Here is a 24,790-nt window from a genome sequence, read left to right on the forward strand (position 1 = left end):
ACTTTAGAAGGAAGTCATAATCATGCACAGGAAATACATAAGTAATGACAACCACTGTCTTGAAGACAAGGGCATGCTAGTTATACATTTTTCTACACGGCGCTGTTACTTAATAACCCTGTGGATCAAATAACCAAGTATTTTCTGCAAGAGAATTCAATGTGATTTTATTTGTTAGGACAGTATTCTGCTCACGGGTGATTTTAATGCCAGGATTGGAAATCGAACAGAAGGGTATGAAAAGGTTGTGGTTAAATTTGGAGAGGATATGGAAGCCAAGAGGAATGGGAAAAAACTCTTGGATTTATGTGGCAGTATGGGCTCAGTAATCACTAACTCCTTTTTTAAACATAAGAACATTCACCGGTATACTTGGGAATGCAGGGGAACCAGATCTGTCACTGACTATATAATAACAGATTAGGAATTCAGGAAGGCTGTGAGGGACACACGTGTATTCAGGGGATTCTTTGATGACACTGATCACTATTTAATCTGCAGTGAAATTGGTATTGTGAGGCCGAAAGTGCAGGAGGTCAGGTCCATATGTAGGAGGATAAGAGTGGAGAAACTTCAGGATAAGGAAATCAGGCACAAGTACATAACAGTGATCTCAGAAAGGTACCAGTTAGTTGAATGTAGTCAATTACAGTCATTGGAAAAGGAATGGACAAGGTACAGGGACACAGTACTAGAAGTGGCTAAAGAATATCTTGGAACAGTAGTGTGTAAAGGTAGGATGAAGCAAACAGCTTGGTGGAATGACACAGTCAAGGCAGCCTGTAAAAGGAAAAAGAAAGCGTATCAAAAAATGGCTACATACTAGAACTCAGGTAGACAGAGAAAGTTATGTTGAAGAAAGAAACAAAGTCAAACAGATAATTGCAGCATCCAAGAAGAAATCTTGGGAAGATTTTGGAAACAGGTTGGAGACTTTGAGTCAAGCTGCTGGAAAATCATTCTGGAGTGTAATTAGCAGTCTTCGAAAGGGAGGTAAGAAGGAAATGACAAGTATTTTGGACAGGTCAGGAAAACTGCTGGTGAAACCTGTTGATGCCTTGGGCAGATGGAGGGAATATTTTGAAGAGTTGCTCAATGTAGGTGAAAATATGATCAGTAATGTTTCAGATTTTGATGTACAATGGGATAGGAATGATGATGGAAATAGGATCACATTTGAGGAAGTGGAGAAAATGGTCAATAGATTGCAGTGCAATAAAGCGGCTGGGGTGGATAAAATTAAGCCGGAACTCATCAAATACAGTGGAATGTCAGGTCTTAAATGGCTACACAGGATAATTGAAATGGCGTGGGAGTCGGGACAGGTTCCATCAGACTGGACGAAAGCAGTAATCACACCAATCTTTAAACATGGATACAGATTGTAACAACTACAGAGGTATCTCTTTAATCAGCGTTGTGGGTAAAATCTTCTCAGATATTGTTGAAAGGAAAGTGCGAGTATTAGTTAAGGACAAATTGGGTGAAAATCAGTGTGGCTTTAGGCCTCTTAGAGGTTGTCAGGACCAGATCTTTAGCTTACGGCAAATAATGGAGAAGTGTTACGAGTGGAACAGGGAATTGTATCTATGCTTTATAGATCTAGAAAAGGCATATGACCGGGTTCCTAGGAGGAAGTTATTGTCTGTTCCGTGAGATTATGGAATAAGAGGCAAACTTTTGCAAGCAATTAAAGGTCTTTGCATAGATAGGCAGCAGTTAGAGTTGACGGTAAATTGAGTTCATGGTTCCGAGTAGTTTCACGGGTAAGACAAGGCTGCAACCTGTCTCCACTGTTGTTCATATTATTTATGGATCATATGTTGAAAACAATAGACTGGCTGGTTGAGATTAAGATATGTGAACACAAAATAAGCAGCTCGCATATGCGGATGACTTAGTTGTGATGGCAGATTCGATTGAAAGTTTGCAAAGTAATATTTCAGAGCTAGATCAGAAATGTAAGGACTATGGTATGAAGATTAGCATCTCCAAAACTAAAGTAATGTCAGTGGGAAAGAAATATAAACGGATTGAGTGCCAAATAGGAGGAACAAAGTTAGAACAGGTGGACGGTTTCAAGTACGTAGGATGCATATTCTCACAGGATGGCAGCATGGTGAAAGAACTGGAAGCGAGGTGTAGCAAAGCTAATGCAGTGAGCGCTCAGCTACGATCTACTCTCTTCCGCAAGAAGGAAGTCAGTACCAAGACTAAGTTATCTGTGCACCGTTCAGTCTTTCGACCAACTTTGTTGTATGGGAGCGAAAGCTGGGTGGATTCAGGTTACCTTATCAATAAGGTTGAGGTTATGGATAGGAAAGTAGCAAGGATGATTGCAGGTACTAGTAGATGGGAACAATGGCAGGAGGGTGTCCACAACGAGGAAATCAAAGAAAAACTGGGAATGAACTCTATAGATGTAGCAGTCTGGGCGAACAGGCTTAGATGGTGGGGTCATGTTACACGCATGGGAGAAGCAAGGTTACCCAAGATACTCATGGGTTCAGCAGTAGAGGGTAGGAGGAGTCAGGGTAGACCAAGGAGAAGGTACCTGGATTCGGCTAAGAATGATTTTGAAGTAATAGGCTTAACATCAGAAGAGGCACCAATGTTAGCACTGAATAGGGGATCATGGAGGCATTTTATAAGGGGGACTATGCTCCAGACTGAACACTGAAAGGCATAATCAGTCTTAAATGATGATGATTTATTTGTTAGTCTGTTTTGTGTGTTTACAGTTTGGCAGATCAATAGCAAAAATCACCAGTCTTTTGAAGACATACAAAAAAGAAACTGAGTCAACCATGAACTTACAAGTGATCCTCTCTCATTCTAAAAGTGGTTAATTATTGACTTAAGATGTCCATATTGTGATCAGATCTATACAGAACTGAATCAGAATATCTTTGAAGAAACCAAAAGCAGTGCATACGACTGTATAATACAAAGAATCATGTTAATGTGGTTAGAAAGATTTGTACTGTAGTAGTAAAAAATAGAATGTAAGAAAGCAGCTAAATACAAATGTTACCAGAAAAATTGGAACTGAAATATATCCCAGAAAATGTCATCCTACGAGTACATTCCAGTTACCGAAGAGATGTGACAAACCTGGAAGAATAGAAATAAATATGGGGATTTTCTCAAAAATCGAAAGAGGCAACAAATCATGATTTTGTGGATACGACCTAAGAATCAAGCAACAATTTCACTACTGAAAGACAGTTCTGCCATGAAGACAGAAAAAAATAAGGCAGGTTCAATCAAACATGAAAATATGGTTGGTTCGCCTCTCAAAAACTAGGAAACTGTCCACAGTGTGCTCCACTATACCACTGTTAACCAACATAACTACCTTTGTGTGCTGAAACAAGTGCTGAGCCAGTGAGGAGAAACCTGCCTGCATTGTTGCAGTCTGGGGACTGGCTGCCACACCATGAGACTGGTTTTTCACCCACCCTTATAATTCCACCAGTCGCCCTGTGATTTCTTTCTGTTTTGTAGAATGGAAAGAAACCTGAAAGGGAAGTATTTCAGGTTTTAGAAAAGACAAAAAGAAAAAACAATCGTGGAAAGTACTAGACAGCAAAATGTCTGAAGAGTTCAAACTGTATCCGGCACTGGGTAAAATGTTTGGACACTTATACAACATCTGACAACTATATGAAAATAACTATATGTTTGATACGTGATGCCTTATACAAAACTCATAATGAAATAATTGTAATTACTTTCAGGTAACCTCAAGAAGTACCCAATCACTAACCAAAAGCAGTGCATACGACTGTATAATACAAAGAATCATGTTAATGTGGTTAGAAAGATTTGTACTGTAGTAGTAAAAAATAGAATGTAAGAAAGCAGCTAAATACACACCTTTCAGACTTTCCACTTTAGCCATATGTGTAATAAATAAAGAATGAATTCTCTGTAATTCTCGGTCAGGATCTAAATTCATCTGAAGACCTGCTTCGGAACCTGGTGAGACATCCTTGCATCCTGGTTCAAATTCATTTGATGACCTACAGCTGCACAGGAGAAAAAAAATTAGTGAAGCAGATCCTATAGAGCTATGTTATTATTGATAATTAATATTGTTTGTTATAATTTCAATCCTAAGACAGTAAGACCATGAAGTTACAGATTACAAAAAAGGTACATCAAGACAACATTTCTGAATTAAGATATGGAGATGACTATACTCCCCGCCACTTTTTTGCACTATTGCTGGTCCCATTAACACATGCACTTAAAAATTAGCAAAAGTGTGCCTTAGACAGTGAAATTTAATAACATATATTTGGTTAATGTAAGCCAAAGTGTATCTTACAGTACTTTCAAATATTATTAACGCAATTTATGGTATAGTTCTGTGAACCTGTATAGTTTTAACATGAATGGGAAGAGGTGGCGTAGGGCAAAGGTAAAGGATAGGAAGCAAGATATAAGAGCAATCAAACTGATGATTATATTTTATGTGTAGTCACCAGTTTGAAGATTCGTTTGAACGCCCCTGAGCACTGATAGGGCTGTGGGTGAAGATATGCCTTGCCATCCTAAGGTCTATAAATTAAGTCACCCAGCATTTAATGACGCTCTACAGTTAACAATGTAATACACACTGAACTGCAACTACACTTTCTTCATATGTATAAACTGATCAATAGAAGTTTTGTATCTATTATCTGCACACCTATGAGCAGGTATGAGCTTAGATTCAAGGATAAGGAATAAGCCCAACAATATTCAGAAAGGCAACTTTGCTTAAGATAAGAACAAAATAACTAACAAAACAATAGGCAGCAATGAGAGAGATTGATGTCTGTATGTGATACACTAGTCCCGCACTTTATCTTGGTCCCTCTGTGATTGGTGGAAGTCTGCTGACTTCTTGCCGCTCCGGAATATCACCGTGTTGCTGACCTTAGCTATGTAACAATATTGTGTACCATAGCAATAAGCAGCCACTGTTGGGCTACATGTGGTGTCATGCATAGTGATTGTTAATATTAGTTACAGAAATGAGTGAAGAGGCCACATCTGTTGCTTATAGTGACTTGCCATTAAACCATTACATTTCTGTTTCTTTTATAAGCTATAAACAAGCTGCTTTGGGAGGAGAAGGCAGGGTTTGTCTCTGCAGCTAATGTGTTAACACACTGATCATAAGCTTCTGATCCCAGCATCCTCTGTTCAAGGGCCAGGTAAAAGTGTGTAATCAGTAGGCCCAAAACATGAGTGACCCTCTCCGCTGGTTAAATCACGGGACTGTGTGGCTGAGACATGCATTTATACCTGGCCACTGTGATAATTATCAGGCATCAGACAAATGGTGCATTTGTGTACTTATCCAGATTCGATTCAAGTGTTCCCTTGCTCACCTTCCATACGTATTATGGTGCTGGGGGGTTTGCACTGATACTTTAAAAGGCCAAGTTGATCATGTAAAGATGGTTGTGTACTGCCTGTATTAACACTGCTCTCCCAGTTGCCTCCAAAAAGGCAGCACAAAATCAATTGGGTTCTGTTCAGAGTATCTATAAGCCATAATTTGAAGATAGTGTTCGTCAGCCACTGGTGTTAAACGTGGGCGAGCACAAAAGGGGCAGGTATACAATGTTTCGTGTCTCACAACAGTGGGTGAATGGTCAAATGATTGTTACTGTGGTGTGGATACAAAACTCTTTTCAAGCAGTTTATAACACTTTTAGAGGTCACAGTATTATCACAAAATGCAAAGACTGAAAATGAACTGACTCCCAAAACTCTGGATTTGTAGTGACACACAAGATACAAAACTACACTTCCTATCAATGACAAACATGAAATAAAGCCAAAAGAAGTCAATATAGACAACAGTACAACTAATAACAACAGCGTTACTGACAGTTTCATGCTGTTTGATATTGAGAACAAGATAATGTCAACTGAATTGCAGATAAAGAAACCATGTGGTGTACATCAAAATAAAGGAAAATGCTCATACATATGCATTGGCTCTTATATATAATTAGTATTATGAAATGTCATATTTGAATTATGCATACAACATGACAGTGTTTACTACAGTTCAAGTTATATTTCATTTATTTAGTGCCACAGGCTGTTCCAGCTTAAGCGCTCGCCTGTGGGCAGAGGGGGGCACAGGGGAGGGGAAACAGCTCATGAATGCAATCAAGAAATGTGCTATAGCTTGTGTGATTGTGTGCCTGAGCTAGGCTGGGGTGGGTAAATTGCTTGTGGATGCAACAGAACAAGCTGTGAGCATGGAGTAATAGGGCTCCTTGCAGATGGTGCATACTATCTGTGCTTGCCTGCAAGCACCAGAGTCCCATGGGGTAGTGTTAGAACAGTCTGCCCTGTTAATACTAGGATTTTTCTTCTTCTTTCAATTATCGCTTCTTCCAATTCTGACAACAATTTATGTAAGTGAAAAATGGCAAGATGCATCATGATTCACAGTTAAACATTTTAGCAAATGGACCTTAGTGCGACATGGGATTGGAATGCTCAGATGCTGTAAGACTTTATACTGACTATTGGTACAGCAATTCAGCACTTGATGGGAAAGATATGACATACCGGAAAGTTTGAGCGAGCAAGACCACATAACTGGTGCCTAACACATGGCACTCTCAATATCTGAGATCTTGCAAGCATTGGGATTTTCATATGCTACCATGCAAAGGGTTTACTGCAAGTACTATTTGGGGAAATCTCCTGCTGCCCAAGAGTAATGCCATGGACAACAAAGTTTTGATGACAGGAGTTGCTATAGATTGTCTCAGATTGTAACAATGAATGGGAAGGCAGCAGTGTAGCTTGAAATTTTAATGCTGAAAAACCTCAATAAATGTGTAAAAATACCAGGTGGTGGTGATGGTGGTGGTGGTGGTGGTGGTGACAATGATGATAATAATGGTGGTGTTAGTGATAATGGTTATGTTATACTGATTTGGGTATGTGACATCAAGATCTTTAGAGTCTGTACTAAAATTGCTAACCAGATGAGCGTGGTTAAAAGTAACAAAAATAATTAAAAAAGTCATCGAGTATTGGAAAATAAAATTCCCTAAAAGCCATGTGTGCACATAATGAGTGTATGTTAGAGAGCCCGATCACACAAAAAAGCTGCTATAATACAGGGTGTTACAAAAAGGTACGGCCAAACTTTCAGGAAACATTCCTCACACACAAAGAAAGAAAATTTATTACTTCTCTTCAAATCACATTAATCATGGAATGGAAACACACAACAACAGAACGTACCAGTGTGACTTCAAACACTTTGTTACAGGAAATGTTCAAAATGTCCTCGTTAGCGAGGATACATGCATCCACCCTCAGTCGCATGGAATCCCTGATGCACTGATGCAGCCCTGGAGAATGGCGTATTGTATCACAGCCGTCCACAATATGAGCACGAAGAGTCTCTACATTTGGTACCGGGGTTGCATAGACAAGAGCTTTCAAATGCCCCCATAAATGAAAGTCAAGAGGGTTGAGATCAGGAGAGCGTGGAGGCCATGGAATTGGTCCGCCTCTACCAATCCATCGGTCACCGAATCTATTGTTGAGAAGCGTACGAACACTTCGACTGAAATGTGCAGGAGCTCCATCGTGCATGAACCACATGTTGTGTCGTACTTGTAAAGGCACATGTTCTAGCAGCACAGGTAGAGTATCCCGTATGAAATCATGATAACGTGCTCCATTGCGCGTAGGTGGAAGAACATACTGACGAAACTAAAATGAGCTCTAACATGGAAATTAAGCGTTTCCGGACACTTTTTGTAACACCCTGTATAGTATACCAGAAGTGGCTGGTAGGTCACTCAAAGAAAATGAATTCTTAACACACTTTAATTTTGGTCCCAAGAGAACAGAAGGAAAAATAACAGAATGTTGCATGTTTCCTTTTCACTGTTTTGTATGCCCTCTCAAAGACAACAGAGCTCATTGCATAACATTGTTATTACTAAATTAATTTTATAAAAACGATTCTATCTTAAATCGAACATTTGCTTACCACAGCCAAGTTCCATTGATATAGGCAGAGGGATGGTATCGTTTCAGTCGATTGCTGTTCCTCTGGCATATCTTTGTCAAAATATCAATCCATTCTTTTTCTTCAACACAGTTATTTGCCTAAAAATAAATGGAATTACTGTATACAATGCTAGTTTTTTCAAATAATGAAGGGACTTTACTAAATCAAGGAAAACACTAAAGCTAACTTATGAAAAATAATGTGATTTTTAGTTCCAATAAATAAAAATGAATAATGGTGTGCGCAACTTCACAATCGCACATTCTGTTCTCAAAATGTATGTTCCATTAATTAGACTCCTAACTGTGAAAAGCAGACCAACACTTGCAGGTGTCCAAATTTTACATTTCTCAGTTTTTGGAAGTAGTTTGGAAATGGAGTAGGGTTCAATTGTGGTTGCTGGTCACTCAGAAACATGCTAGTACATCACATGGAACATAATTTGCTACCACAGTTGTTTACAAAAATAGACATTCATAAAATTGTTACAGTAGCTCTGTTAGAACACAAATTTGCTGCCTTTTATCAATATGCTAGCCACGTTCTCCTGTCTGTAGTATACTTCAATATCCATGAACATGATACAATGCAAAAAGAAAAGTTTCATGTATGGTCTGTAAGGACATCAGCTTTTAAAACTACCATTACAATTAATGTGGCAAAAATTTACAGTTTACCTCTTCTTCTTCTTCACACGATCTTGGCAGAAAACTTTCCCCAAGCCCGTCGTCCTTATTTTGTTCAACACAGTCCACAATGTTGGGCGTTGTGCCGCATAATATGTCATAAGAAAGGTCACATTGCAACTGTGTGCAACACTTGATCACTTCTGCTGTGCCTCCCACTTCCATGGACATTAATGTTGTTAGTTATGTATGTGAAGAGACTGCAACTCTTTCTAATAAACTGTTCATCAATGTGCATGTTAACATGACCTCATTATGCCTCAATATGGATATGGGTGCATTGACCTAACTTTGGAATTATCTACATCTTAGTTCCACTCCACTGTTGCCTCCTTCACACTACGACAGACAGCAGATTCCTACTCTCAGCCAGTTTACTGTAGAAACAATATACAAGGTATTGGTTTGACCTATTACCTTTCTGTGGTAGTGGACAGTACATTTGTGAAAAATTTGTTTCGTTTGGACACTTTCTAGGATTTTGGATTTACGGTCTCTGATTCTGTTCATTTAGCACTGTATCTTGTGCCCTATCAAGTGTTGAACGATTTGTACAATAAATATTTGGCCCTTTTTTCATCAGGACTTTGAAAGCTACTGACTACGTAGCACACATAACTTCATCAATCTCAAATCTTTGGTGTGACCTTATTTTTTCTGCGCCAGGCCTGCTCCACTTGCACTTCGTGCTCCAGTGAAGGAAGAACTGGACAGATTAACAGCTTTAGGTGTCATGGAACCCATTTCGTCCAGTCAGTGGTGTACATGATTGCTCTTTATAAGGAAACTGAGGTGCAAACTCTGTCTTCATGGTGACTTTGAGGGGACAGTTAATTCACAGTCCATGGCTGATATGTTTCCCACTCCTCAACTGAATGAACTTATGATGAAACTGACTTGCAGTAAATATTTCTCAGAACTTGATTTGTCAGAAGCGCACTTACAGATGCCACTTGATGATAAATCATGCCAGCTTCTTGTTGTCACTACACTGTATGGCCACTAGAGATGCAATAGATTGGTTTTGGCACTGCAAGCATCCATAACATTTTTCCATGTTACATGGAACAGCTTACTCAATGCTTACTGTGCTCTATCAATTACCCAATGACACTGTTATTACTGGTTCCACCACTGAGGGCCATTTCCTCAATCTTTGTGTTTTGTTTCAGACCTTGGGTGATGCAGGTCTTGATTGCAATTCGGAAAAGTTTGCGACCCTCCTGAACTACTCCAATGTGAAGACATTCCAAGCATTCTTAGGCAAAGTTGCGTATCACCGCAAGTTCCTTTCATACCCAGCTTTGGTTTTCTATCCTCTCAATCAGCTGCTTAATAAAGGTGCAATGCTGAAGTGGGCACCTGCCTTTGACCATGCATTCAAGACTTCAAAAGACAGTTTGCATTCTGCTCTGTGCTTGGCCACCTATCATCCGTGACTTCAGCTTAAGGTTACAATGGAACATCACAGTATGGCATGGGTCTCATATTATCTCAAATACTGTGCTGATGATTCAGAACAACTCATCACTTTTGCAGCAAAGATGCTTAATGAAGCACATAAGAATTGCTCTCAAATAGAGGAGACTCCTCCCATTACAGGGTGTATACGTGGACAAGGAAAAAAAATTCCCGGATTTTCCGGTTAAAAATACACTTTCTCCCGGATGAAAATACACTTTTCGGCATTAAGTGACAGTATACTCTTCCTCGGCACAGTAAAACTCATCAATTCTTTGAGTGTTTATGGTTTTATGTACCGGAGTAGAATTTCCTGGCACTTTAGAAAACCCAGGGGGAAAAACAAGTTTTGAAAGACTTTTGATGTGCAGTAACATGTACGCTGCATATATATTTTCGTATTACGAAGGTATAAATTTGAATTCCACTAAACACCGCATGTTACTTTCCGAAACATTGAAATCGAGATTGTGATGCACTTTTGTAAGACAGTCATAGCTCATGTCATGTGATCTCGCCAGCTGATGGCAGCATAGGACACGTGATGTAGTAAGCTCAAATGGTTCAAATGGCTCTGAGCACTATGGGACTCAACTGCTGAGGTCATTAGTCCCCTAGAACTTAGAACTAGTTAAACCTAACTAACCTAAGGACATCACAAACATCCATGCCCGAGGCAGGATTCGAACCTGCGACCGTAGCGGTTCCAGACTGCAGCGCCTTTAACCGCATGGCCACTTCGGCCGGCGATGTAGTAAGCCAATAGCAAGATTACTCTTCAGTAGCGCGAACACACAAATAAGAAGTGTTAATGGTTTAAATTAACATACATAGCATTCACATATAATATTGGTCTCGAAGATTAATAAGCTGAAAGAGAAGCTTTTTGCGCGTGTTACACTTTAAGATACATCACACAAATGTGCCAGTAAAATTTTTAATAACGACGTAAATGTCTGATCTTCTGGGCTCGACATTCTTCTAAATGGTCGTCCTCAAAGAGTTGATTTTTAAATGAGAGTCAAACGCTTTGTGATTTAAGAAATTCATCGTACATTCTCGCACATAGTTCACCTTGCGTAAAAGGAAATCTACTTTGAATGTAACGCTTTTCAAACCACCATTTGTAATATTTTCCTGCGACCTGTTAGAAATAGGTTTGTTTCAGCAAGAGAGCACCACATAACAGGTGTCACTGTGCTTGCGCAGCTACGATGACGCAGGAAGCCCAATGTTCGTGCGTGTAAAACATTAAAAGATCTTACATATGTCATAAAAGAAACAAAGACATCAGACGATACTTCAAGAGCGTCAGAATTTCGTGAACTACACTAAAACGCATAATTCGGCTTAAAATGCACATTCATATGTAAATTTTCTTGGAGAACCCGTCTGTATTATCTAATGTTTGGTTTTTTATTATGGCATAATGCCATACATGCACTTGAAATGCAGCGAACAGTTGAAACTAGCCAATAGTGTGAAATTAAACACTTCGATTCACATAAATTGACTGCCTCAGCAGAAAAGATTAATTTTCAGCCAAATCTCTTTAGCAAACCGGCAAAAATAACTTGATTGTTCTGTAAGGCGATTAATGCTTGACTGTCAGAAAGGTGGAGATAAAATCTGAAACTAATGACATATTTTAGCCTTCTGTAATTATGCAAACGTATTTTAATTCATTTGATAGCTCCTGGCCACAAAAATCCGTTTTGTTATCATTTAACGTGAGAGCAATAAACGAAGAGGAAACAACAAAATCACTGAATGTAAACACAGGTCACGTGGAGACTCCCCACCTCAACTCAGATTGCTCTGTGCATCAGCCCCAGATTTACTGTATTTCCGAACTGGGGCAACATTAAGTAGAGGCGCCCAGCCACACTTCTGTAACCAGAAGCGGGAGAACGTATTACTCATACGCGACTCAACTGTGCATGCTCAAGAGCCTGCCCGCAACAGCTCAAACGAATCTAATTTAAACAGCTGTCACGTCATGCTCATTGGTGCAATTTGTTATAAAACACTGCATAGTCTTCCTAAAGCCCTTGACACACATCGCTGTTGGAAGGCGCTTGTATGAGCACTGTTTTGTTGTTGTATATGGCGCATTTCCTTTGCAACTTAAGTTTTATTCCCCCCCCCCCCCCGTTCAAGTTATTTTGCTGCAGTATTATTCTGCAGTAGCCGGATACAGTAACATCCTTTGTTAGAGTATTGGTTCTTACCAGTCAAAATCACAAAAATCACAAAAATTTAACTGAAAACCAAAACAATGAAAAATTCCCGGGTTTTTCCCGGTTTTCTCCCAGATGAAAAAAATTACCGGGTTTTCCCGGATCTCCCGGTTGTCCCGGGTTGTATACACCCTGCATTATCTATGCTATAAAGAAGCTTCATTTCATATGTTTCTATACGGTGTTAAGTTTCATTTGGAGACTGATCACAGACCATTAGCGAGTGTGTCTTTTTAGTACCATGGTACACTTCCCAGAAAAGATAACCCATCGGCGTCAGTGGTGGGCCCTGTTGCTTAGTATGTATATTTATGAGAGTCATTTCCACCCTTTGGCTCAGCACTCAAATGCAGATGCTCTTTCATGTTTGCTAATGGAACCTGACCCTGGTTTTGATCAAGATGAAGTTTTTACTTTGACAAGAAAACTTACTGGACAGCTCCCTTATTACCAAATCTTGCATCACACAAGCCATTGCCTCCAACCATGTTCTTCGTCAAGTGCGACGATATGTTCTAGTAAAGGTGGCCTGAAAAATCTCCTGCTCCTGTACTGGATCCTGTTCATAATTATTTTTTTATATGATAAAGACTCATACTCGTCAATGATGTTCTCTTGTTGTTCACAAAAAATGTTGTTCCAAGGGTGGTTGTTCCACCTGTTCTCAGGCTTGACATTCTTCATCTTCTATACGAAGATCATTTGGACATCTCACACACAAAGGAGCTGGCTTGCTGCCTGTCTACAGGCTCAAAATCAATTGTGAGACTGAACAGTTAATCACTGCTTGCTCTAAATGAGCAGGTCATCAGGCCTCACTCCGGCAGTGTTTATCACCATTGCCTTAGCTCTCACAGCCATGGGAGCAGGCCCATTTCAATCTCATCAGCCCCTTCTTGGATGCCTACTGGTTGGCGGTCACCAATGCCTCTCCCAGCTTCTGTACATAGTCACTTGCCACTCCACCACAGTGGTGCAACGGCGCGGGCTCTCACTTGCATCTTTTCCATCAAAGGCATGCCCCACACCCTGGTAACTGACAATGGTCCTACATCCAACTCTCAAACTTTTCATGATTTTAACACGTACCATGGTACTCAACATGTTCATGCAGCAGAATGCCCCATCTACACTTTTAAGACAAAAATGAAGAAGTATACTGGTGACAGTTATGCAGATGAGGCACACAGGTGCTTTCTTAGCTAATACAGATTCACTCCCATTGGGGAGAAGAGCCTGATGGAGCTCTTGCATAGCTGCCAGCCATGCACGGTATCTAATCTCATGCTTCTCGCACTCAGGTTGTCGAAGGTCCCTCTTATGGGTCATTTCACACATGCAACTCCGGTCTGGGATTGTGCGTTCGCTCTCCACAAGCACTGGATCCCAAAAGTTGTCTGCAGGCAGCATTTTTTCACACTGCAGACAGCATACAGGCTGGTGACCTGCCACCACAATCAACTCTGCCCTAAGTAGAGAACTGGCCTCTGCTGCCTCTCCCACACTTTCCAGATAGTCCACTCTTCCCATGCCTGGTTCTCTTTGCTCACCTCCATTCTTGATGACCCTTCAACTGATTTTGCCCCATATGACAGTATGCCTTGCTCACCCTCTGCTGTTCTCATTTCCAGCCTTCTGCCAGTTCATCAGAGACCAGATGTGGAAGGCCATACATTACAGAGGAAGGCACTGCAGAGACAGTAGGTGCCGCTTCCACTGGAGGCATGTTCTGGCCCATGCCCCAAGTTGTCTCCATGGATCCGGTGCAAGCGTTGTGCCACCAGGCCGCAGCAATGCCATCACTGTCTGGATCACTTTTGGCCCTATACTCCAGTGCAGAGCAACAAGGGAGCTCTTTAGAACAGAGTGGGCATCCACCAACAGCCTTCCTGAGCACCAAGCACCATCCCACACTATGGGGAAGGGACACAGATTACAGGAACCTTGATACGAGGAGAACACTGTGGTAACCTGTAGTTACCACGTCAATCGTACCAGCAGCTTGCCGTCCATCGAAGTTCAATAGCTGATAGGAGACGGCACCTTCAGACAGTATGGAGAGTCATGCTTCCCCAGTGGCGTGCACAGACACCGTTCGGCACCATCAGGTGTTTTTCTATTTTACACTGGAACGGAGTGCTGTCATTCTCATTTTGTAATGTTCCATGTGATAAATAGCTTCACTCCACTCATGGATCGCTCTTTTTTACACTGGTACTGAGCTGGCAATGTAGATGGATAATGTATTGAATATGTTTGTGGTCTAAACATTAAAGTGGCTGTATTTTTACTGGCATTCTGTACTGTGTCTGCTGCTACAATATCTACAACTGAATTTTACTTTCTGTATGTCTTTACAATGATGAAAATGATAAACTCTTTGTACAGATCTTATGCTTTACAAAGTGATTAAGACATCCTTTACAAAGTGGTTAACACATCGAATTCTCTTAAAGATTTTCACTGAAGCCAAAAATAATAATGCGTGCGAGCAATACCTCACTGGTCTACAAAGTACAGAAATATTTACCTGTATGTATAAAGCTCTCTCTGGCTGAACAATCTGAAACATATTCTTCATCTTGAATGAGTCTTCCTGTAGTCGTTCTACGGCCAATATTTTGTCCAGTGGAATAGAACAAAGTGGTTCCTTTCCTATTATGAAACAGGAAAAGCATATTAAACAGGTACTTGATTTCATGCCTTGTAAATAACAATAAATTATGTATTCCACTTAAGTTACATGTATAACGGACAGAAACTTAGTTTTCCTTGTAACACTGTGTTTGTAGGATATAAATTTTTGCCCATAATTTAAACATATCTGAACAAAACATACTAACACTGTTTTTCAGTGTGAAACTTAGTCAGCCAAGTGACAACTGCCTCCTGTGTGTACACGGACTGCAGCCAAGTGCCAAAATCACCAAGAACCTAAATTGCTAGTGTCAGTTGTGTCATAGATTGTGTAGAGATGTTGATATGGAATAGAGAGAGAGAGAGAGAGAGAGAGAGAGAGAGAGAGAGAGAGAACTCTGCAATTCAGAGTCTCAGTGTAATTTTTCTTTCTAGTGGATTATAGCTTCTACATGTACATACATACACTGTAAGCCACCATTTAGTGAATGGCGGTGGGTGCCTGGTGGTTTAGTAGTGAATGCCAATGCCTCTAGATAGCCATGTGCCAGGTTCAATTCACAGCAGGGCTATATATTTTCTTCATTTGAGGACTAGATGTTTTGTGTTGTCCTAAACATTTCAGATAATTTTCATCAAGCACCTGAAGTGGTATCAAATGGAAAGACCTGCACCAGGTGGCCGAACAACCCTAGACAGTCTCCCACCCAATAATTTCATTTCACTGCATCTAGTCATACGTTTTCCCATTTCAGTGTAAATGTAGCAAGGGAAAGTGACTGTCTGCAAGCATCTGTAATAGCCTTTATTTTTCATATGCACACCACAAAGGTCCTTACTTGAAGTGTATGTTGGTAGCAGTACAATTGTTTTGCAGTTCGTCAGAAATGTCTGTTCTCTGAACTTTCTCAACGGCATTTCTCAAAAAAGGGCGTCTTCTTTCCTCCAAGGATTCACATCTGTGTTCACAGGGAATTTCTGTGATATTCTTGAGTAGTTCAAACCTACCGGTAAGAAAACTTGCCTCTGAATTGCTTCTCTGTTTTCCTTTAATCTGACCTGGTGTGAATCCAAACACTCGAGCAGTACTCAACAATGGGTCACAGAAGTGTTCTGTATGTAGTCTCCTTTACATATGAGCTACACCTTAACAGAATTCTCCCAATACATCAAAGTTGACTAAAGCCCTTCCCTTCACCTGATCTTATGTGCTCGTTCCATCTTCTATTGATTTGCAGCATTACAATCACACATTTAATCGATCCGATTCTGTCAAGCAGCACATCACCAATACTCTATTCGAATGCTGCAGCACTGTTTATCTCCTACTCTTCTAAATTAACTTACATTTCTCCACATTCAGAGCACCAAATAGAACTGCAACTTAAAAAGCATTTCTAGCCACTCATGTATCTAAGAACCTATTTCATATGCTTAGACCTCCATTGACAGCCTGCAGTATGGAACTATGTCAAACACTTTCCAGAGATCTAACAATATGGAATCTGCCTATTGCCCATCATCCTTGCAGGGTACCATGAGGAAAGTGCAAGCTAAATTTCAAATTAGCGATGCTTTCTATGTTGATGTATGGACAGAAACTGTTCTCTTCCATTATTCTAACAAATAATATGCTGAAGAATTCTGTAACAAAACTGACATTAACCTTTCGACTGCTGTGGACGTGTTAACTCGTCATGCCTCGCTGTTCCCCTGGCATGCCTGACGTGTATACACGCAGCCTTGGGTCTTCCCTACGGCACTAAGGAAGTGTTTACGCGTCCTGCGCCACCGGCCTTCCCACTGCTAGGGACGAGTTTAGGCGTGCTGAGTCACAGCTACCTGAGTGCTACGGACATGTATACACGCAGAGCTGTCTTTCCGTCCTGCTCGTCTAGTAGCTGTTCAGTGGTCTGACTGTAGTTTGAGAGTGTATATATCCTTGTTGCTATGTTTGCTCTTTGCAGAATTTGACTTAGATTCCTGTATTTTTGTCAGTTTTATTGTTTCCTATGTGAGAAATGTCACGTCGCCATGGTTGCACAGATAAAGAAATCCCGGATATGCTCACTAAGAGTGACAGTGAATGTGAATTATCTGACGTTGCTACCAGTGATGAGTCTTCAACAGACTCTTGAACCTGTAGTCCTCAGCCCTTTACATCAGAGAGGAGAGCATGAACTACAGTCAGCAGTTCCTCTAAATACAAGGAATCAGAAAGTGACAGTGAAATGGTTCAGAAAAGAGTGCGCTTAAGTGACACATTTGACTGGAAACAAACCGATTTCCAGCGGTTAAACCGTTCCTTCAATGACTTGAGTTCAGGACACAAATGTCAATTAGATACTGACCCAAGCATTCTGTCATTTTTTGTGATATTTATGTCTCAAGAACTGTTGCAATTTATTGCAGATGAAACAAATCATTTTTACGTTTACACCAGAGAAAATACTACAGAATCTGTGAATTCTCGACTGTCAAAGTGGAAAGATACTGGATTTGAAGAAATGTATTGTTTTGTTGCTGTTTGCCTTCTAATGGCGCAAGTTAAGAAGTTAAAATTAAGTGATTATTGGTCCAGAGATACAGTTTTGAACACACCAGTTTTCAGCAAAATTATGTCCCAAGACCGTTTTTGTCTACTTCTGAGAATGTTACACTTCAGTGATAACTCTGCGAGTAATGGAAGCGACAGTCTATTTAAAATTAGGACGATTGTTGGCAAAGTTCGTAAGACGTTTCGTAATTCATATTCGCCTACATCACAAGCTTTGTATAGACGAAAGCCTCTTGTTGTTCAAAGGGCAATTATCTTTTAAGCAATTTATTCCAACCAAGCGAAGTAGATTCGGAATAAAGACATTTGTACTGTGTGACTGTCAGAGTGGGTATATTTTAGATTTCATTGTATATACAGGCGCAACAACAGAAATTGGGTTCCATAATTTGGGCAACACAGTGGCAACTCTTATGGGACCATATTTGGAACAGGGTCATATTCTGTATGTCGATAACTGGTACTCCAGCCCGGACCTGTTCCCCTGGCTTCACAACGAACAGCCGCATGTGGCACTGTCCATAAGAACAGGCGCAACATGCCAAAACTGCAGAAGAAATTAAAATAAGGAGAAACTGAGTTAAGGTCCACTAACAAGGTCTTTGCTATCAAGTGGTGCAATAAGAGAGAGGTGTACATGTTGACCAAAAGTCACACAACACAAATGGTTGAAACAGAGAAGACTGACAGAAATACTGGTGAAAAAATAAAGAAACTGCAATGTATTGTAGATTACAATTTGAGTATGGATGCAGTTAACCGTTGTGACATGTTACTGAGCTCAGTGGGATCAGTGCTTATGACTGTGAAATGGTATAAGAAATATTTTTTTTCACATTCTGGATTTGTGCATTTAGGCTCATGCTCTCCACCAGTCAGTAACAGGGCGAAAAATGGCACTCGCAGAGTTTCACCTTTCTCTTGTAACGGAGATTGTAGAAAAACATGGTACAGAACGGAGAAAAGCTGGTAGGGGAAGGTGCTACGATGACAAGAATCCTCTGCGATTCACAGGGAGACATTTTCCAGCAGTTATCGTGAGTGAACATTTGCAGAAAAATGTGCAGATACGTGGTTTGCACGAAACAGAAAGTGTGCTGGGAAACTAGATACCAATGCAAAACTTGCGATGTTTCATTATGTGTTGCACCCTGCTTTGAGACTTAACGTACAAAGAAGCATTACTAATCACTGGGAACGAAATCTGAGAAGATTTATTGACGCTTCTGAATGAATTACTAAAAAAAGGCAAATATGAAAAAAAAAATTTATAAATGTATTTTTAACTTCGCCAGTGCCGGTCCAAAGCCCGGATCGAAAAGAAGGATGGGAAATAGATGCAACAGGTGTAAAATTACTCAAACGAAGCCTGACTTCTTCATATGTAGCAGTTTACTGGCAAATGAACGGACTTGGTGATTGAGATGGCGCAATATCTGTACTGTGGCAAACGTAATTACGCCAAGTACATTGTGCCAGTATAACAAAACCCATACATTAATCTGTGTACAATATATTTAAATTATTAACACATAACATGGACAGTTATATTCTTTTATTTTTAGTAGTAAAAATGTAGATCACACTCTGTCTACTTGCACAAAACATGTTCTCCATAACTGATTTAAATGCCTTTGATAAATGAGAGACAACAAGGCAAAGCTAAAACTCTTTCCTCAGTGCGATTTTTCTTGCTACTTTGTCTCTGTTGATAGCCAATAATGAAAATTAAACTCACTGTTCTGGGGACAGTGGGGGGACTTAAAATTTGTTGTTCGAATGAGACTGGCTTTGAAGCATTAATAGAAAACGGTATTTGAAAAAGAAGTATTGAATACACCCTGCTTTCATCTTTTCATAAATATCAACATCTTTTCGACTAATTTGGATAGTTGGAAAATAGTAGGGGAATAAAATTTTTTATTCCTTATCGTTGTGCAGTCAATCTATTGCACTCAAAATCTCATTTTAATCATGCATTCACACTACTAGACATGCTAACCAGAAGTTTACATTGTTTTCGGGCCTGGTTTTCATGGTCAATTATCATTCCAGTTGTACAGCTTGGTATATTTCATGGAGCATAGTTTTTTAGCAAAATTGGGACGAAAATATCGCATTTTTGACGTTTTTACAAAATCTTCAATTTTGTGCTTAATTCATTCAGTACTGAAAACTGCTATGGAAATGAATCTTTATATTTAAGAACCTTGTGTTGTTAGGTTACTACATGTCAAGTTTCACGTCTGTCATAGCATTAGTTCAGGAGATGCAAGAAGCCAAACTTCAAAATTTTTTCAGGCGCCTATTTTTTTGGCTGATTTACCTACAATTTTCCGGTTCAATATGGCTTGTAAAATTCTTTCCATTATTATTCTTAAGAGAATGCGTAAAGTTGTACAAGATGGCCAAATTTTATTTCTTTACAAAAACTATTGCCCGAGATATTACAGCTCAAAGTTGCCAAAAATTTACACTGCTCTGCACAAGCCGTATTCAGCTGAGAAATATTCAGCACAGGGCAGGTTGAGCAGCGCGGGCTGATCCGGTCCCGGCAGCAGCTCCAAGAGACAGGCATGCAGTGCAGGTAGATGGATTACACCGCAGGCTGCGGCACCTCAGCACACCAAGCAGGTGGTGCGCCTTAAGCAGTCAAAGGGTTAAGAATACTGATTTGTAATTTTTGTGTGTATGTTCTTTTACCCTTCTTATTCACAGGAGTATTTTACCCATTCGCTAGGGCTATTGCTTGGGACTTTGTGCTACGCAAGGCATTTGCAGTAAATTCAAGCTAAGTGATGGGCCAATGCCAAAGAGTACTCTCTGAAAACCAAAGTGGGATTCCATCTGAAATGTAACAGATCAGCTTAGATAGCATACTGAACACTTTAATACCACATTTTTGAGCTCATTCGGGACTAAGCAACCACTCACATTCCATTTAACAAGGGAATTAAAATGTCATTACCAGTAATCACTACATTGTGGATAATATAGTATGAAATGATGTACCTTACTGACATATCAAAGTTATAAAGCTTAGTCAACTGGTAGGGACATCTGAAACTGTCACATTCTGTTGTAATTAGAATATAATGAAATCACGTTTCAATAAGTTGCTCATTTTCAGTTATCAGCCAAAATACTTCAGATGAAGTTTAGCTTGTATTGTGTACAGCTATTATTCATCAGTATGATCTACGAATCTAACTACATTCACTAATTCTTGTAATACTGTAATTATGAAATTTTATAATGACTGCCAATCAAAAACAATATAAACAAATGACTCAAGTTACTTTCTGTTTAAATGTTAAAACATCTGTTAATAATGATAAAAAGGTCTGTTTAACTAAATGCTGAGAACATGATAGGAATGCCTTACTCCATTTATTTATTATGTAATTAGGAAAACAGCAAAAAACTGTGTGTTGCATATTAGATATAAATTCCTGCGATAACTTTTTTCAGACTGAATTGTGTGTATTGATCAAACAATAGCAATTGTTAACTTTTCCAAATGTTTGTTAAATTAACAAGATGTTATGATTTTTAATTGTAACAACAATGTTACGACTGTCATGAAATATATAAGCAAGTGAGTTTTGGAACATTGGGTTCACTGTTGATCCAACTTCCATAATATAAGACCTATGTTGCATTATGGAATAAAATGTTATAAAAAGTTTCTTGGTGTTTCTTGAACTCAATTCATGTTACACACTATATGGAACTTATTTACATACACAGTACTTGACAACAAATACCAGGACATCAAGTAAGGAAGAAGTTATTTATCTGAGCCACATCACCTGTCACTACTGAGTATACATTGTCAAGTTTTAATCACAGCAAGTAACAACAATCTTATTTTTAAAAGAAGCATTACATTGCACATCTGGACCTAGCGACTTGTTGATTTTCAACTCTTTCAGTTGGTTTTCAATGCCAGGGATACCTATTTCTGCGTCTCCATAAAGGGCTTTGTATGGCAGTTGAATAATGGTGTGTATGTGTGATCCTTCTGCATGAAAGAATTTTTAAGTGTAAAATTTCACATTCCAGCCTTCCTTCTGCTATGTCCTATTGACACACTCTAGACTGCTGATAAGTGACTGGATAGAAGCTTTTGACCACCTTAGTTATTTCACATAGGACCAGAATTTTCTAGGATTCTCTGCAAGATCTTTTGCTTTCACACAATGGTGGAAATTATTGTATGGTTCATGCATCAAACTTTTAATTCCTCCACATCCATCAAATTGCTTCAGGGATGTTTTTTCAGTAGTTGGAGAGAACGGTCAGCATTACTTGCTCATTCAGATTTATAGGAGGAAACTCCAATCCCAAAGACACTATCTGTTAAAGTTGACCTTATGGTAATTAAAGAAAATGATGCTGCAGTGCAGAAAATAGAAAAGAAGCCTGTACCTGCTATTTATGTTCTGCAAGCCTACATTAATTCAAAGTAGTTTCACTCTGCAGCAGTGCCACACAATTTTATAAATGAGGCAGCAGCACACCACTCTTTCTGTTGCAATGAAATGCCCAGAATGTATGTGTGATGTACTCCACTAAGTTAACAACATTCTAACAAGTGTTTGTAGTTATGATCATCCAACAAAACTGCAAAACAAATTGTGGGATTTTGAAGGTGCTAATTTTGCAGTCCAAAATCATAGTGAATACAGTATAAGAATGACAGCTGTTTTTTTTTTATTGTGACAAGGGTTATGATGAAATGTATGGTTTACAACTGTCACTATACAGTCACTGGTATGTGTTATGTGGAAGAATGTCTGCAAGTCACAGAGGCTCTGGAAACCTCTTAATATGAGAGACCTGACAGCTGATTTTTTCAACTTGGAGTTAAACAATGTTAATCAAAGGCTGATCCAACACTGTGACTGTAGCAAGTTCCAAAGACATTGGGAGTTTCCTGTAAAACACATGATATTCCACACAACACAAATGAAGACCCTGCTGAAAGAATAACAATATTCTATGGATTAAGACTAGCTATAATAATGATGAAAATTGATATTCCAGTAGCCAAAAAATAATTTGTGGGGAAACTGGTCAATGGATTTTTCCAAACAATTATCTCAACCTATTTGTAATTGGACACATACAGCAGCCTGTCTTCTTCTTCCTCTTCCACATCCTCTGCCATCCATCGTTCCCTAGTACCCAAAGACGATGATCTCCATATATCTACTGTCTTCACTCCTAACAGTGTCATTTTCTACCTACATCCTCATTGTTAAATGGATCTATAACTCAGCTGTTCTGTCCAAATTAACAAGCTCAGTAAGTTTATTCATTTTTATTGCTGGATGCATAGTGGTAGCAGTGTTTGTTTCAACTTACATTTTACCCACTCTTTATTAGCAGCACAATTGTGTAAATTTTGATTTGGGACAATGAAACATCAGAAATAATGAAACACTTTACTTGCAAGCACAATAACTTTGCTATCAAACTTGACAAACAAGTTGCTGGAAAAAATTTCAACTATGCACTCTTTGGCAACTATAAAGGTATCTATTAAATCAATAAAGTAATTATATACAGACTAGGCATACCGCCTTAGGGAAACACAGTGGTGGCCTTGTAAACTATTCTTGTTATGTGTTTCAACCTCAAGCAACACAAATGTTATCAATGTTGATGATATATTTTGTGTCATCTGAGAATGAAATATATAAAAAAAGGAAAATAATTATAGACACATATCCACTATGTCTGTCTGCTGCCCACTCACTCAAGAATCTGAATAACAACATTAACAGAAGAGCGATATCTTTAAAGATATAGTAAGAAAAACACTAATAGTTTACCATTTGTCACATGACACCATCTGTAACACATACCTTTGGTTTTTGAATATGTGAGATCTTGAGTAGTCAGTCTGAAATACCGCTGCTTGAAGTTCTTACGCCCGAACCTTTTCCGACCTTGGGCCCGCTTTATCATAACTCTATAAGAAATAAAAAGAAACCACACAGTTGAAAGGCCTTTTCTTTTTTACATGGAAATGCAAGTACACATTTGGATTTATATATAATGTACATTGTGGCAAACAGTGCTTCATGCATAATTTTGGACAGTAATTATGTTTCTATCAGTGTATCTTCTTTATACAATTGTCAGTGGTTGCTGAAAAACTTAAACCCTTAACATTGTTTCCAAAGAGTACCCCTTAACAAAGGAGCGCACTGATGTAAATCTCTCATAGCTAGGTGCTTCCAGAAGTACCAGACATGTGGGTTTGAGTCTCAGCCAACAACCGCTCTTATCCATCAATGAAGTTCGTATCAATATGTATGATGCAGTTTAGTAACTGACTGCATCTAGGCATTAACTATGCTGTCATTGCATCACTGTCTACTGTGTTATTCTCCTTATGGGTACAAGTCCCGCATGCTTTACATATATGTAAAACAAATTACTAACTTGGCTGTTTACACCTTTAACATTCTCATTACATACTTTAAATAATTAAATGTGAAGAGAGAAAAAAAGCCTTAGCTACCTAATGTCAACTAGGAACATATATTTCATAGCTATACATTTCAAATATCTTTCCTGCTCAACTTTCCTGTTTTGCAAAACTGCACAAGACAAAATCTATTCACAAATTCTGACACACAATATCCTAGCCCTAGAACTAAGGTTGCTAATGCACACTAACATGATGACATGTAATGACGGCAGAATAAGGATGTGCAAAATAATTTCATCAGCATTTGTCTGCCAAAGGGACAAGAGAAAGGAAAAGTTTTGGTTTATTAATTTCCTACTGGCAACACAGTATTTACATGCAGAGCACAGGCCCAAAACATAAAAGAATGGAGAAGGAAATCAGCCATCCCCTTTTCAAAGTAATCATCTCTTTAAGCAAACTAGAAATGCCAAGGAAAACCTAAATCTGGTGACCGGGGCAGATTTGAATCTTGGTCTTCCTGAAAAAGAGTCTAATCTCTTACCATAGCATCACCTTGCTCAGTACGAGGACAGAATGGGATGCACAGATCCTGAACACCAGACAATGTAGTAATGTCCTGGGTTAAAAGTTATGACATTTCATGATGTGTCATGGAATGAGTGTATGTGACAATACTGGCTTGTTCAATAGATAGAGATGTAAACATTT

General features: G+C 39.2%; 1 protein-coding gene across 1 annotated transcript in view; it reads right to left on the minus strand.

Annotated features, from left to right (window-relative positions):
* The window catches only part of LOC124776995 (GTPase-activating protein), a 128,114-nt gene that overhangs the window by 11,866 nt on the left and 91,458 nt on the right, over positions 1–24,790 (minus strand). The window contains exons 14-17 of the mRNA XM_047252243.1: positions 23,508–23,614; positions 14,971–15,095; positions 8,033–8,151; positions 3,880–4,031 (exon numbers count right to left, since the gene is read on the minus strand). Of these exons, the coding sequence (XP_047108199.1) occupies positions 3,880–4,031; positions 8,033–8,151; positions 14,971–15,095; positions 23,508–23,614 (503 nt within the window). The remainder of the gene's footprint in view (positions 1–3,879; positions 4,032–8,032; positions 8,152–14,970; positions 15,096–23,507; positions 23,615–24,790) is intronic.

This window comes from Schistocerca piceifrons, chromosome 2 (genome assembly GCF_021461385.2).
Source record: "Schistocerca piceifrons isolate TAMUIC-IGC-003096 chromosome 2, iqSchPice1.1, whole genome shotgun sequence".
In the NCBI taxonomy this organism is placed as follows: domain Eukaryota; kingdom Metazoa; phylum Arthropoda; class Insecta; order Orthoptera; family Acrididae; genus Schistocerca; species Schistocerca piceifrons.